Source organism: Primulina tabacum, chromosome 6 (assembly GCF_025594145.1).
Source record: "Primulina tabacum isolate GXHZ01 chromosome 6, ASM2559414v2, whole genome shotgun sequence".
Classification (NCBI taxonomy): Eukaryota; Viridiplantae; Streptophyta; class Magnoliopsida; order Lamiales; family Gesneriaceae; genus Primulina; species Primulina tabacum.
The window spans coordinates 34383706-34399550 of NC_134555.1; the positions used below are offsets into that span (position 1 = coordinate 34383706).

A 15845-nucleotide genomic window follows, 5' to 3' on the forward strand; every position below is an offset into this window, starting at 1 on the left:
TGTTCACAAAGCATCCCGTGGTGCGCTCCGATCCGAGGAGAAAAAGTCTCGGGCTTAGAGGTATGGATGGTCCCCACTAAGGCTTGCCTACTGCTTTGTTACCAGAGCTGGATCGATTCAATCTTTTCCCAGTGCTGCTGCTCCTACTCCTTTGGCTGGGTTTTAGAGAGAGCGTGAGATAGTTGGTAGCTAGTCTAACTTCCTTTTATCTGAAAGCGATGACAGGATGTAAGGTATAGTAAGGAGAGTTTTTTGAGAATGTCTGGTTCTTCCGCGAATAGACTCTTAGGCTAAGAAGAATAGGTTTTGATCCCACCTTTGAAATTGAAAGAGTGGCTCAATACAGCAACTCGAGTTTTCAAGCTGAACTGCCTTCTGTAATGAGCTTGAATCGTTCGTTGACTCGAAGTCTTATTAGCGACTTTGTGAATCGCGAGGGATTGCTCTTTTCAACTAGTCTTAGAGTGGGAGATTGAAAAGGCGGATTCGTCCTTATTTAGTAAAAGTAAAGGCTCAACCCAAGCCTTACAGGGGAAGGATCGAAGAGGTAGTTCAAGTTCAACTCTGCGGGTCAAGTCAGCATCAAAGAAAGCGGATTGAAAGAACTGTTATTCTTATTACAGCTTGAAGCGAAGGAAAAAGCTTCTCATTTCAACTCAGACAGTGAGGGGGAGGGGGGCTCTCTCTCCCTTCCTTCTACGCCTGTGGTTCTTGCACAAGCTAGCCCAATAATTGGACAGGTGCCAGGTACTAGCAATACGAGGAGAGGACTTTGAGGTTGGGCTTCAGAACATAGATGGATTCTTTAGATAAGTCATTCTTTACCTTTCCGCCCTAAGCCTTCGATCTAAATGCAGGAGTCTCGGTTGTATTCTGTTCTTCAAGAATCGTTTTGATTCGAATTATCGTATTTTAAATGACCGATCGGTCCGGTTTACTTTTTTCACCAAAAGCGAGGGGGCATGAGAGCCCAAGAGAGAGAGGGGCGTAGGGATCTTCTATTTCTCTTTTTCTTTGCTTTGGCCTAGGCTTTTATCATGTATCCGCATAGGAGTTGATTACGATTCTATAGGCTTCTGCGCCCAATAAAAGAATTCTCTCTCCGGTCTTACCATCAGCGGGAACATCCGCCAGAGCGAGCTCAAAATGGGCATTTCCGGCCAGTGAATAGTTTAGGAGTCGGAGTTTCAGACTCGGCAAAGGCATCCGCCTATCTAGGAACTTAAGGAGCTTAAGTAAAAGAGTGAACCCCGAAAGAGGTTGGTAAGGCCTAGAGCCTATCAGAGTTTGACCGAATAGCGGACTTAGCTTCAAAGCTTGAAGTGAAGGCTTTACCTTCAATCAATGCCGGAGAAGTTTCGACATCGGAAGCTAATTAGCGCGTAGGCAGCGCTGCGCCGTCTCTTGTAGCCTTTTATAGAGAGAATTTTAGTGTTGACTAATCCAAAAAGGAAGTAACCAATCGACCAGACCAATCTTTCTGTGGAGGCGGCGAAGGGCAGGTAAGGCTTTGAAGCCAAGCAAGCAGCTATAGGAAAGAAGTTGAAGCTATAATGTAGAAAGAAAGAGAAAAACAGGTGCCATCCTTCTTTGAGGTCAAGAGAGCAGGCACAGCACAAGGTTTGGAACCCTCTCCCTGACAAGTCCCTTTTTAATCCGCTCGCTAACCTGCCTACTTAATTCTTCATGCTCCGATGGACTCATCCGAGTTGCAGCTTGATTCAGAAGAACAAATCCTGGGATTAGATCGATCTGATGTTGAATGTCACATCTTGTCAAAAAAAACCCCGTATTTTTCATTAAAAAAGAGAGATTTAAGCATTCACAAACTAGTTGCTATGAGGACTTCCTTACTCAACTAGAATAGAGACAGTAAAGCTACCATCCCACAGGTAAGATTGAAGACATCTCTTCCCTCTTCGAGCCAACCATTCACTTCCTCTAACGAGCGAGTAAACAAAGTTCACCACTTACTACGTTCTTTCAGAACCTTAGATTCCATGAAATCAAATTATGATCCTCAGGAGCAAGAAGATGCTCCCAAGCGACCCTGGGGATCCAATAGAGCTCACTATCCGCCGTTATCCCTTTCCATTCCTACCCTATTCTCCATTCTTATTAGGCAGTCGCCATCACAATCAGAGTTCAGTTCCTCCTTCTCGCAATTAGAATCTAACTCGGAACCGTAAATCTCAACTGGAAGACTATATGACATGGAAGAGTCACTGCCTAGGCGTACAATAATCTCCTTATTGTGCTCCTATATCTTCCTACTGATCTTTTTAGCGCACTGACGGTGATATGCCTTGAACTTTTGGAAATGATACGCCACGACTGGAAAGGGGCTTGCTAAAGCCCATAGGCCTGTGCAGACGTGAGGAATGTATTCTTTCTTTCTCAGGCGGGGCGGAAAGACTCCGAAGTTGCCGATAATCGTCCGCTATTAGATAGATGCGGCTTATCCGGTGTTAGCGGAATAACCGCTGTTTGAGAGATAACTAGTAGAATCAAGACAAAAGCGAGACAGGAAGGAAAGCACAGCACAGTAAGAACTAGCGTAGCGGGACATGACAGCGGTTGGGGAGAGGGAAAAGCTATCAGACACCAATCCAATGAACAGACAAAGCGGCTTGGCCGAAGGGTCAGGAAGAGAAAACGACTATACTTTCTGAGTTAGAACATTAGGAACCTTACACCCATATGAAAGAAAGCAGCCAAAACAGTAGAGAAGATCAGAGACGGGTTTAGCGAGAAAAGTCTTTAGCTCACACCTATGCCTTCCTTGCTTGCTTTCCCTTCCAGTCGAATAGAAACTATTAAAGCAAAGGCAAGCAATAGCTCGCTGGTCGCTATTACTTCATTCGTTCGTTTCGTACACTTTATTTAGTGCTCGCTCCGGTACACTGTTGGGTTGGTTCCTCCTGCTTCGCCTTCGGGGACAGAAAGAATGCCCGCAGCTCCAACTTTGACAAGCTAGCGAAAAGGAAAGGTGGTCCTGCCTTAGGCGCATCTGTTTCCGAATGATATCATTCACCAGACCTCCCGTAGGGACTTGAATACTCCTTTATGGGTGGTAATCGGTAGATAAAAAAAAAGAAACATTGGTCCAAGAGGAGGAGATCACGGGATATGGTTTTGTTGGTTCATACCAGGGGAATTCTCTAAGCAGATCGTACTTCATCTGTCGAAATGCTTTCCGTAGCTCATGCTGTACAACCATCTGTACTTCTTATCCGGGCTTGTCGAGGTGGGTGGGCATAGTTGAACATAGCATTTGCCGGAAAAGGCGGGAGGAGCAATGGAAGTTTCATTCCTGACAATCTCATGCTGATCCGTCGATCTTGGAAAGCCAACTGGAGGCTCAACGCCCTCTGTTGTATTCAGAGCGGTCTCCCTCTCTTTTTCTTTTTAAGGTAAGGTAAAGGGCCAGGCATGGTGGGGTAGGAGCATCCAAAGATGCATATGAATCTAGAACCAGGGCTAGGTTTGGTAAGTAATCTTGAACAAAAGAAACAGCATACACAGAGGGCCGGAATCATTCCCTGCTGACGACTAAAAGACTACAATAGAGCTTTCAGCTAGCTTTTTTTCATGGGCAAGGTTGGAAGGCTCAACTCTAAAAATGCTCGAGACGCTCGAAAGAAGTCCACGTTGATCACGTTTTTCAGGAGAGAGGCGCATTAATCACGCTTTGAAGGAGGGAAGTAGTGGAGTAGGAGAGGTAAAGATGGACGATAGAGAACAAAGGATGATAAAACTATCGTCCGTTCCTATCCTAGTAGCTAGATTGTTGCTGTCTTCTCTTTGGCAGTGGGATGGGGCAACTGTGAGGATTGCCCATTAACTTCCTTACCTGCACTGGTAGTTTAGTAAGGACTTCTTAGCTTGTTCTATTCCCTAGCAGCCCTTCTCATCGCGGGAGTTGGGCTGGGGCGTTAACTAAGTACTAAAGCTGCTGGAGCGGCTGCCTTCGTTGATTAAAGTAAAGGACCAGGGGTCTAGCGCTTTTGTTTTGTGGGAATACCCGCCCTTTCATTTTGAATATGGATATCAATGACTAAAGTATCTTCCCACGGGCGCCCGAAAGAAAAAGAAAGAGAGTTAGATCCGAGAGTGAATTAGAGACATTATCTCACAGATGAAAGAAAAGAGGTCACTTGTTTAAGTCACAATCGTAGAGACCGAGAAGAGTTTGCAGTGAAAATTCTCCCTCTGATCGTACACCTTATTTTGATAGTAAATAACCCAAGCACTTGCACTGGCACGAAATATTGGCCTCGAGCACTCTTCACTCAACTAAGCCTTTCCCTTTCTCGGGATTAGGTGGTATGGGTAGGATTTTTGAAAAGAAAATTGATCCAAGGATTGTTCATACACCCTTGCTACTTCCTGGTCGGCTATGACAACATCGTCGCCAAGAACCGTGTATTTAGTAAACTTCTCACCTGTTCTGCACACCGCCATATCAATATATGGTGGGTAAGTGCGAAGAGAGGCTATGAGGACAAATAGCCTAGTGGTTGACCAGCCACGGTCTCCATATGGCTCCCTTTGGGAAGGGAAGAGGACTAGCTGTTTAACTAATTTGTTTCCACATTCTCAACATCTGGTTGATGCAATCCTTGACTAGATCTTTCACTAAAAAGTGATTCGATCGATGAGATTGATATATTCAAATCTTTCATTGAAAGACAGAATCCAGAGATGGGCTTACTATATTATACAGTGGATTCATTACATTCCGCCTGAAGGAGATACCCGACTTCTTTGGCTTTCGTTTAGCCAACTAGTGAATGCCTGAGAAGGGGGGGCTCTCGTGCTTCACTGGATAAAAGTACTAGTCTACCGCTTTCAATACAGCGAGACTTCGCCGATTGAGAATATACTTTGAATAGATAGTAAGAATAAGGCATTTTGACTCTCTATGTAGTGGGCTTGGAAGGAAGCAGAATATCCTTCGGTTTACCAGATGGTTAGTAGGCGGTATAGGTTAATTTGAAGGGAAAGGGTATAGGAATTCTCTTAAACAGAAGAAAAGTCCCTTTCATTGGTAGTAAGCCATGTTAGGAGGGGAAATGGGTATATAACTCGAATCGATAGGATCAAAGGGCTTTTTTCCCCATGAGCTAGAATATCAAAGAAAGAAGGTTGGGCTTTGGCTAGAATCAAACTGAAACTCCAACAACTCAAACCCCAAGGACTGCAACTCCATCAAAGGCGGAAGCAATTGAAAGGAAAGCTACTCTTGCAACTCAAACCTCAAGGAAGGCAGGAGGTTGCAGAGTAATGGAAGACAGAAGGATTGGAACTTGATTAGATGGGATTGTTTCCTTTAGCACTCCAACAGACTCAGGGATGAAAAAAAAAACTGGGGCGTATCGTCCAAATCATAGGTCCGGTACTAGATGTAGCCTTTCCGCCGGGTAAGATGCCTAATATTTATAACGCTCTGGTAGTTAAAGGTCGAGATACTGTTGGTCAACCAATTAATGTGACTTGTGAGGTACAGCAATTATTAGGAAATAATCGAGTTAGAGCTGTAGCTATGAGTGCTACAGATGGTTTGATGAGAGGAATGGAAGTGAGTGATACAGGAGCTCCTCTAAGTGTTCCGGTCGGTGGAGCAACTCTGGGACGAATTTTCAATGTGCTTGGAGAGCCTGTTGATAATTTAGGTCCTGTAGATACTCGTACAACATTTCCTATTCATCGATCTGCGCCTGCCTTTATACAGTTAGATACAAAATTATCTATTTTTGAAACAGGAATTCAAGTAGTAGATCTTTTAGCCCCTTATCGCCGTGGGGGAAAAATCGGACTGTTTGGGGGAGCTGGGGTTGGTAAAACGGTACTCATTATGGAATTGATTAACAATATTGCCAAAGCCCACGGGGGCGTATCCGTATTTGGCGGAGTGGGTGAACGTACTCGTGAAGGAAATGATCTTTACATGGAAATGAAAGAATCTGGAGTGATTAATGAAGAAAATATTGCAGAATCAAAAGTTGCTCTAGTTTATGGCCAGATGAATGAACCGCCGGGAGCTCGTATGAGAGTTGGTTTAACTGCCCTAACGATGGCGGAATATTTCCGAGATGTTAATGAACAAGATGTACTTCTATTTATCGACAATATCTTCCGTTTCGTACAAGCAGGATCTGAAGTATCGGCCTTATTGGGTAGAATGCCTTCCGCTGTCGGTTATCAACCTACTCTGAGTACCGAAATGGGTTCTTTACAAGAAAGAATTACTTCTACGAAAGAAGGGTCCATAACTTCTATTCAAGCAGTTTATGTACCTGCAGACGATTTGACGAATCCTGCTCCAAAAGAAATGGAGTTGCTGACACTGAAGTTCGGAGCTATACCACACAAAAAGAAGCATGTTCAGGGCCCCGATGTCTAGTAGAGTAGAACCGAAGCGTGAACACTAGATCGAAGGCTGCTGCAGAGAGAGAAGCTCTCGACTTATCCATACTTGGATGTGTGGTTATCATAGGTCAGCCCAAGAGCGAATCTTTCTATTTCACTGGCCTATAATCAATCTTTCCTTTGCTTGCGTGTTCTGAATCGACTTCCTCATCTATAAAGAAGAGATGCCCCGTAGAAGACTCCAACCCGAATCTCGTAGTTCGAAAGGAGAATTAGGCTACCTGAGACCAACTGATTATCCAAAACATGAGACTGGTTTCTTAGAAAAGCTTTTCTTGGCTCAACTTAGTCTCTATCTCTAATGGCTAGACCAAGACCCCTACTTAAGCCTGCCTAGAATCTTGCTTTTGAGCAGCCCTCTACCTCTATAGAAGTAGATGGAAACCCCATCCCCCTTTAAGAGATCGAATTGCTTGTACAGCTAGCCCGCTACCTCTCTAATAAATCTTAGTACTTAAGATTTTCGATCCCATATCGAGGAAGTGAGCAATCAGTACTGTATATAAGATATAGGACTCCTTTCTTTTTTGATTTTTGAGAAACAAACCATCTCCGATGATATACCGGCGCTTCAAGAAGATTTTCAATAGACGCCCATGGATCTTGACCCACAGTCCAATACCAATGAAGGTAGCGGAGGTAATCTTTAACCCAATCTCTAATGAGTGTTCTTTCCCCTATCTCCAATAAGGCTTCTTCAGGGACTGGAAGAACGTCCTTAATTGGAGGAGGAAAAGAGAAAGAGTTGTCTTTCACTGCTAACTTCCTACGAAGGTAATCAGCAATCCACCCATATAAATAAGGGTTAAGAGGACGACCTTAACTTAACCATAAAATAAATAATAATCAGGCGCTTCCAAATGACGCCATAAGATAGAATCATGATTCCTATTCTTATGGGGGTCTCCAGATAAGTTCTTATACCCAGCACCACCAAGACGGCAGAAGGTAGCGAATCTTGTGATCCGATACCTATGTGCGATTGCAAATCGTCCCCATGGATGATAAGCATTGAGTACAGCTTTTGCCAACACATGCGATAGGTCCTTTTCAAGACCTTTCACAAAGAACCTCTTTGCGAACTCCGCAGCACCCGTGTTAGAAACTAAAGATTTCGGGATTGAAATTCCGACTTCTAACTTAGACATTGCCTCCTTATAGGTCGCAGCTACCGCACCATCCGCAATGACAATATTGTCATCGAGAATGGCATAGTCTGTAAACAATTTCCCTGGGTAACATTGTTCCGCACACCACCAAGTGCGTGATGAGTGAGAGCAAAGAGAGGCCAGGAGCTGCGATACCCGAGAGGTTGCCCAGCAATAAAACTAATTAAGCGATTTTGCGCCCTAACTACTCTGTTCTTCCCTTTCAACCATCAAAAGGGAATAAAGAATAGGTTGGTTGCTAATGCAGAATTAACCACTGCTGAAGCAAACGACCTGTCGAATAGAGCGTTGAATAGTTCGAACATAAAACTCAGCGGCCACCTATCTGTGGCTGCAGTTAAGTCGTAACTATAGCAACAAACAGATCTTCCCCTTGAGCCTCAGAAACGGTCGTAATTGATCAAAGGTCCCATCCATGGGAATCTTCTTCAATACATTCGCTAGCCAGTCATGGACCGGGCTAAGCAGTCTCTGATTAACCCAATTTCCTATAGCGAAGATCCTCCTCTTCCCTCCTCCCTCGATCTTCTGACCTAACTTACCTGTAATCATGATACCCCAATCGGGATGCCATGGAGGAAGGTAAGGACCAATCCTAGACTCAAAGAAGTCTAGGTTGATTCCTGAGAAGATTTTATTATTACGGTAATAAAGGGTATCGTGTCCTTTCAGGAAACAATATCCCCTGTGACCACTGCTCACCCCTGCTATTTAGAAATTCAACTAAATCACGAAAACCCGCTAATTCCATAGGAAAGACCACAAAAGGGGATTTCCTCTTAATGGCCTTCCACTTAATAGAATCATCGAGCCTAGCATAACATTGTTGTGTAAAGCACCACACCAATAGGTAGGCAGAGTATTCCAGGACGGTATCCACTTCATTCCTTGAGAAAGAGGAATGTTGCGGATATCCGGGATATACCTCTGTATAAGGGTAGGAAATGAGGTCTTAACCTCACATACAAACGAATAGAGGATATGTCAGCCACAGGACTTTTACTTTGAATAGTCTTGAATGTGTTCTTACTTAACCTCTTTCCTATTTCGATAATTGTATAAATCGAAAAGAAGCTAAGATAGAACTTCACCAAGATATCAGCCCGATCATCGCGTTTTAGAATTCATAATCGATGAAAACGGGGAATAATCCTAGATAACCCGGACCGAGTCAAGGAAACAGGTGGGGGCAATAAAGAATAAAGAAAGGTCATAGGGCGAATACCTTGTTGAAGATCCCCCATCTCATACATACCATACGAAGCACTACCCTAGGTCCATTGAACCTTCTCTCGTAAATTAGTTCAGTCCCGGCCGGCTGTTACGTTACGAATCATGAAATGTTGACCGAACAGTAAGCCATTTACCCGATGCGAACCAACAAGACGGAAGCTTGTGCTTAAATAGAAAGTGAAATTCAAAGAATGCTAGCCGACTCTAGCTCTTTTCCAGTCCTCGCTAATCGTCCACTCTACCGCACCCGAGAGGTGATCGTTAATAAATGAAATATAGTGTTTAACACTTTCTGAGTGCCCCTTTGTCCCAATATCCCTGACATAAGTTCAACCTATACTCGCGGATCACAAAGCCATTATTTCAAAATGACACCTACCAATTCAGAGTGCACCCATTCCTATGGAGAAAGGAAGTATTCTCCCGGGCCTACGTTCCTGGAGCGCTTCTGCGTCTTGCTTCCGGGCTAAGCCACAACCTCACCTCTTCGATGCGGGGTTCGCGCCCTCGATAAGCCGTTCCTCCAGCTTTAGAATATGGGAAAATAGATCCGCCTCGATTGCGGCCCGTATCCTCCGTCTAATTAACCTTCTTCTGGGACTCTTCCATTGGACCTTTTCCTATACAACCTAAGCTCTTTCTTTCCCCGCACACTTTGGATGCTACACCTTTTCCTTCTTCAAATCTAGCCTATCCACCTTCTTTGTTTAAAAAATATTCTACTGTGCCATTAGGCGCTTGGTTGTTCTGTCATTAGGCTTCGTACCTCTGTGATCTTTGACTTTAGTCGAACTACATCTTCTATACCTATCATGGAAAACAATTCAATTCTCTAGGACCGATTTCCCCATGTACTACGACTCTGCCTATTTAGAACTTGGTAAGACTTGGCCTTCCCCTTCTAGTTCATCTATACACTTAGACTTTTAAAGTACCTCTACGTAGGTGATGCTATTCTAGTCGTTTGAGGTCCAGTGCCTTGGAAAAACCTTTCATATCGGCAGGAATGATTGGAGGATAGATGCCTTCTTGAGTGCCTACCTAGGTAAAATTCCGTCTTCCTGGCATGGGGCCACCGGTTCGGGCTCCACATTGGCATCAAGAGTACTACCCTTTTTCTTTCGAGTCGCAGTTCCTCCAGAAAGAAGAAATTCATTTAGAGGGCGTAGCAGCGAAACGAAAGAAGCATAAGAAGGAGAGGGAGATCCGGCGAGCTGCTATTGGCTTGGATGTGAAAGAATTGGTTCTTCTTTTTTTAGGTTTTCTGCTTATGAGCCGGTTAGCTAAATGGAATAGACAGATAGATTGGTGGCAACAGAAAGACTTGATTACAGGTATCTGCCTCTCGGGGTGCTTTAGACCAGCAGATGGAGAAGGTGTTGAAGGCTGAGTTTCTTGCTTTGAACCTTCCACCGGCTTCGAGGCAAAGCCAGCGGTAGAGGACTCGAATAGAACCAGAACATTCGTTCCCCAACGAGTTGATCTGAAGGCTCGAAAGGAGGACCTAGTAGAAAGACCAGAACTTCACTCTTTCCCCTTCTCTGTCCTATCTTTTATCTCCATTCCACAGCACTTGCATCGAACATCTTCTTATCGAAGTTAGCCTTGTTCCACACTTTGAGGGATTTTTTGGTCGCTTTCCGCTTATGATAGATAGAAACGGAAAGCTATGGAGCCTCTGATTGTAGTATTCCAAGCTGCTTTGACAACACTATGGCTTCTCCTTCATCAATCCCTCATCGCTGCTTCTTCAGGACAGGAAGAGACCCCCAATCCTATGGTAGTTACACCAAACATAACCCATCTTGTTTCCCTTAAACTTGACTCTACCAATTATCTTCTTTGGAAATCAAAATTCCTACATTATAATATGAAATGATTTTCTGGGCTTTGTCGACGGAACGTTTCCCAGTCCTCCTCAGTTTATTTGTTATGCCAATGGCAACGCCATACAAAACCCTGCATATTCGGCTTGGGTTCGGACAGACCAAAGCCTCCTATCATGGATCAATGCAACTCTTACAAAAGAGATCCCAACGTATCTTCGGTCCATTGCGGATTCCCTAGAAGCCATAAACTCTCCCCTTTCTTCTAAAGACATGGTGATCTATGCACTGGCAGGACTCCCTGAAGAATATGAATCCTTTATCAGGACGGTCACCAACAATAATTCGTCGTTAACCTTTGATGAACTTCGAGCTAAACTGCTATACCAAGAACAGCGCCTTCAACACCTTCATGGCGCTTACGATTCAAGCTCTCAAGTGGCCTTTGTTGCTGCATCATACAATGTTTACTACTATATTATGCGCGAATTAGGCCAGTCTGCAATTCTTGACTTGAAGTCTTCTAACGACTCTACCAACATGGAAATTAGCTCATAAGAGGTGGGTCCGCTAGGGAAATCCCTTCTTTCGACAAAAGAGTGCTCGTCTTCCAAGAATCATATTCTTTTTGTCCTGAGATTATCAGCCGCCAACAGAACCAAAGGGAATTCACATGAGATTTCATCATAGACCAGGGATCTCTTTTACCAAAAAATGCTTCTGAACTGCGAATATAACCACTCGCGCGACAACATTCTTCGTCTATCTTCTCGTCCTCTATCTTATTTGTTAGCTTCTAACATATGAAATTCCTCTGAATGAAAGATCCTTTTCTTCTTAAAGAAGTACGTCATGAGTTACTTGACGAGCTTCAAACTGGAAGAACTTTCGGCTTGAGTCACTAAAGATAAAGAGAGCCACGCCTCAGGAGATATGGATTCGCCCTTACAGCTATTTCATGAGGAAATCACCTGACAGAGAGAGATGCCCTCTCGCTAGAGAGAAGAGCGGACTGAAGCTGCTTTGCCGAAGAGAGAGCGAGAGAGAGGGATGATAGGGACTCTGAAGACGATGCTTCAACGGGATCCTTTGGGTGGTTTTCTTAACCGGACAGACCTTCACTTTCAGCGGATCATGGCAGGGGGCTCTATCTTCGAATCCAGCCAGCTAATCCAGCCAGCTACGTGGCCTATTTACTAGGAAAAGCGAGAGTCTCCGTCGTCTGCGAATCTATTGCTTTCATCGAAATAAGGAAGGGCTTCCCTTAGGATGCGAAGTGGAACCTCTTTGCAGACCTCTTCCCATTCATCTTTCCTTTGGGATGAGAAAATTCTGCTCTATTGAATAGTAGTAGGGTCTTAAATAAATACCTTCCTTCGCGGTGAAAGCCTAAGCCCTGCCTTCTTTCTTTTCGAAGGGAAATGTCTTCCCAGCGAGTGAATGTTATGGACACTTTTCTTCTCATCAGCGTGATATGCGCGAGATAGAAGGGGCTTACTCTTGAATGAATGCTTATGTTGGAATCGGTAAGCTGATGTGCCATTACAGGGATATGGTTTCATCCTCTGGCTATTATCGACTCGGGAATGAACGAAATCGCTTCACTTCAAAGTGGAGGTTTGGGGTAATGATGGACTGACAGATCAGCTCCAAGGCCTGAGTGCCTAGGTTGCAGTGGTAAGAGTCGCTGCCGATGAGTTCCAGCTGCCAGAGTCTTCGATAAGAAAGAGGAGTCTGAGTAAACAGAAGTGAGATCTTTCTTTAGGTATGAATCAGACGGTGAGAAGATCTAGCAATCCTAGAACAGGAACGTAGTGAGAGGGGGAGCTTACTTAGCTGATAGCAAGCTCATTGAAAGCGAGTATTAATAGCTAAGCATCTAGTGTTAGCAGCGAGTCAGCAAAGTGGATTGCATGCAGGTAAGCAGATTATGCTTTACTAGAAAAGAAGATAGCTTTAGTAAAGCTCTACTGTTAAAGTATAGTGCTGAGTTAGGAATGAACCCTGATAGGAGGTAGCAGTAAGGGGAGAAGCCGGAAAGGAAGAGTAAGAAAAAGAAAACTTTCTTTGTATTCTATCGCAAAAGTGTCTTATTATATAGGATCAGTATAGACCGGGCTCCATCAGGGAGAATAAAAGAAGGAGTTCCTGCTTCTATCTTTGCTGCTAAAAGAAGGAATGGGATTTCGCACCCTGGCAAAGCGCATCAATTGCAGTACAGTACAATAATAGAGTTGTTGTTATTCCGGGGCGCTCTCCAAAGAGCTCGATGGAGCCCCTTTCTTTTCCCGTAGTGATGTGCCACTCGGCTCACACAAACTCTTCAGAACGATTAACAAAATATGGTACATGGATTTCGTAGTCTACCAGGCTGGCTTTGGTCGTATAGAAATAAAGATATTATGGCCTTTGTGATACAAAGCGAAGTCAATTTCCGAATAAGGGATCTTGATCTTCATTTATGCTCGCGAGGAACTATTACGGAGGTGTGGCCTCAAGATCTAAAGGCCCCCGAAAGCCTTCCGTGCCAGATCACTCACCTACTTAGCCGGAGACAAATGATCAACAAGCAGAGCCAGCTCCACTGATTCACCTTGTAATAGAGTCAATCTTGCTAGATCGGCCACAGTTACCTCCGGCTCAGCTCGACCAAAGCAAAGGAAACCTTGGTTCTTTCGGAGCCGGAAGATGGACTGAGAGTGAAACCTCTCTTTAGGCCGCTCACTCTGTATTCGCTCCGCCCCTCTTTAGCTTCAAGGCAGCATTAGCGAGTGCAAGTCCCTTTCCCTCAGTAGGCAAGCCGAAGGAGAGGGCTTTACAGCGCCTCATATTCGAAAACGTCCGGAAAGACCCTATCTGTTTACAGAACACGCAAAGACATTGGATGGGCAATCTCTCATCAAGGTGGTTTCCATTGGTTCCGCTATTTACTAAAATGAATCGAGGAGAGGCTCGACTGAAAGGAGATAAGCCGGTTAACACCCTTAACCACTCGGAGCCCCAGAAGGAAGTAGAACGTACGTCCCCTCGGCAAGGGGCGGGCGGGAAGGAATAAGAAGTATCGAAAGCTGGAGTATTGAATGAAAGCTTTTTTTTCAAGCCTTTACTTGAAAGGAAATTTTTCTTACCCTGGATTCAAGCCAGTAAGCAGGGTCAAAGGATGGGGAAGGGGAGTTTGAAACACTTTACATCTGTCTCTTTCCAAGCTGCTCTTTCATAAGCTGTGATGGCTCTTTTTTGATCAATTTGAAATTATCTCATGGATTCCTATTGAGATAGGGGACTTGTATTTATCATTCACAAATTCATCTTTGTTTATGCTACTCACTCTCAGTTTGGTCCTACTTTTGTTTCATTTTGTTACAAAAAAGGGAGGAGGAAAGTTAGTCCCAAATGCTTGGCAATCCTTGGTAGAGCTTCTTTATGATTTCGTGCTGAACCTGGTAAACGAACAAATAGGTGGTCTTTCCGGAAATGTGAAACAAAAGTATTTCCCTTGCATCTCGGTTACTTTGACTTTTTCGTTATTTCGTAATCTCCAGGGTATGATACCTTATAGCTTCACAGTTACAAGTCATTTTCTCATTACTTTTGGTCTCTCATTTTCTCTTTTTATTGGCATTACTATAGTGGGATTTCAAAGAAATGGGCTTCATTTTTTAAGCTTCTCATTACCCGCAGGAGTCCCACTGCCGTTAGCACCTTTTTTAGTACTCCTTGAGCTAATTTCTTATTGTTTTCGCGCATTAAGCTTAGGAATACGTTTATTTGCTAATATGATGGCCGGTCATAGTTTAGTAAAGATTTTAAGTGGGTTCACTTGGACTATGCTATGTATGAATGATCTTTTCTATTTCATAGGGGATCTTGGTCCTTTATTTATAGTTCTTGCATTAACCGGTCTTGAATTAGGTGTAGCTATATCACAAGCTCATGTTTCTACGATCTCAATCTGTATTTACTTGAATGATGTTACAAATCTCCATCAAAGTGCTTATTTATTTATAATTGAACAAAAGCGAGGAACGAAGTTTACCAAGTTTACGAGGACCGGATCGTAAAGAGAAAAAAATCAATTTTTGAATGAGAGGATACTTTTTTAAACCTTCATGCTTTTCTGGAGACAGAGATCTTACTGCTACCTCCGAGTCTGACAGTCTAGTCTTCTAGGAATAAAAACATTTTGATCTCTGATTCTTCGTGCGTGATTTATCCTATTCCTATTTAGCTTTCTTTTAGTTGCCGTCCTTGGAACACTCCTTATGTGAGTTCGCGGCCCTATATCTAATTCCAATTCTTTTTCCCTGCTTTCGGTACAACTCAACTTGCTGCAAAGCCATTCTTTCTCGTCCAAACACTCCAGATCTGCACTTCCCTTTACTCCATAGGGCCGAAGCTTTACTAATACTAAGAAGGGCTTTTTTTATAGAGAGAGTAAGGGGCGATCCATATTGCTTGCCACAGCTCTATTCCCGACTCGAAATCCATAAAGGACTTTAAGAGAGGATGAATATTCCCGTTCTATAGGTAGCACTGCCCCCTATTATAGAAGGGGGAGGGCCTACTTACGTACTTCTGATCTGCTAGCACTGTGAATTACCTTATACCTACGCAGCAGGAAGGATATGGAGCACCTACTTCTACTGGTCGTCTGCACTCTCGAGGTCGTCCTTCTCTAAGTACAAAAAGGACATTACGGGATATCTCCAAAATTCGATGTATTTCTTCAAGTGTAGGACACATCTCATGTTTGCCGAATCTAAAAACTATCGCCTTTGCCTCAGACAGAAGAAAAAGGGATTGAACAGGACAGGAAACCCAGAAAGGGAGATCCATTGTTGACAGAAATCGTGTACTGATTGCCGATATGCAAATGCGGTATATAATAAAAGGTACAATATTGATTGGGGGAGACCTCTTTCTCTGTATCATACTCCATGCTAACTCATTCAGTTAGGAAAATTGCTGAGCGGAAAGATCTAATACAAGGACTATCTATTCTTAACAAAGCATTTGATCCGAATGGGCAATCTCATTAAAATCCCTGAAGCCAAGGAGCGGATTGAGCATCAGCAGTACTGCTCATCTCCCCCACAGACGAAGGCGAGAGTCCGGGTGGGTTGGGGCTCCCCGGTCAACGATTAATCCGGGTGCAAGCGAACGACTGCATTCACAGCCTGACTAA

The 15845-nt window shown here is 43.8% G+C and overlaps 1 protein-coding gene across 1 annotated transcript; it reads left to right on the forward strand.

Annotated features, from left to right (window-relative positions):
- Nucleotides 1-13896: 13896 nt before the first annotated feature.
- LOC142550197 (ATP synthase subunit a) lies at nucleotides 13897-14842 on the forward strand (the record flags this gene model as incomplete). Its single annotated transcript, XM_075659433.1, has 1 exon — nucleotides 13897-14842. A coding segment is annotated over one exon (825 nt), but the record flags the coding sequence as incomplete, so codon positions are not given.
- Between the last annotated feature and the right edge of the window lie 1003 nt (nucleotides 14843-15845).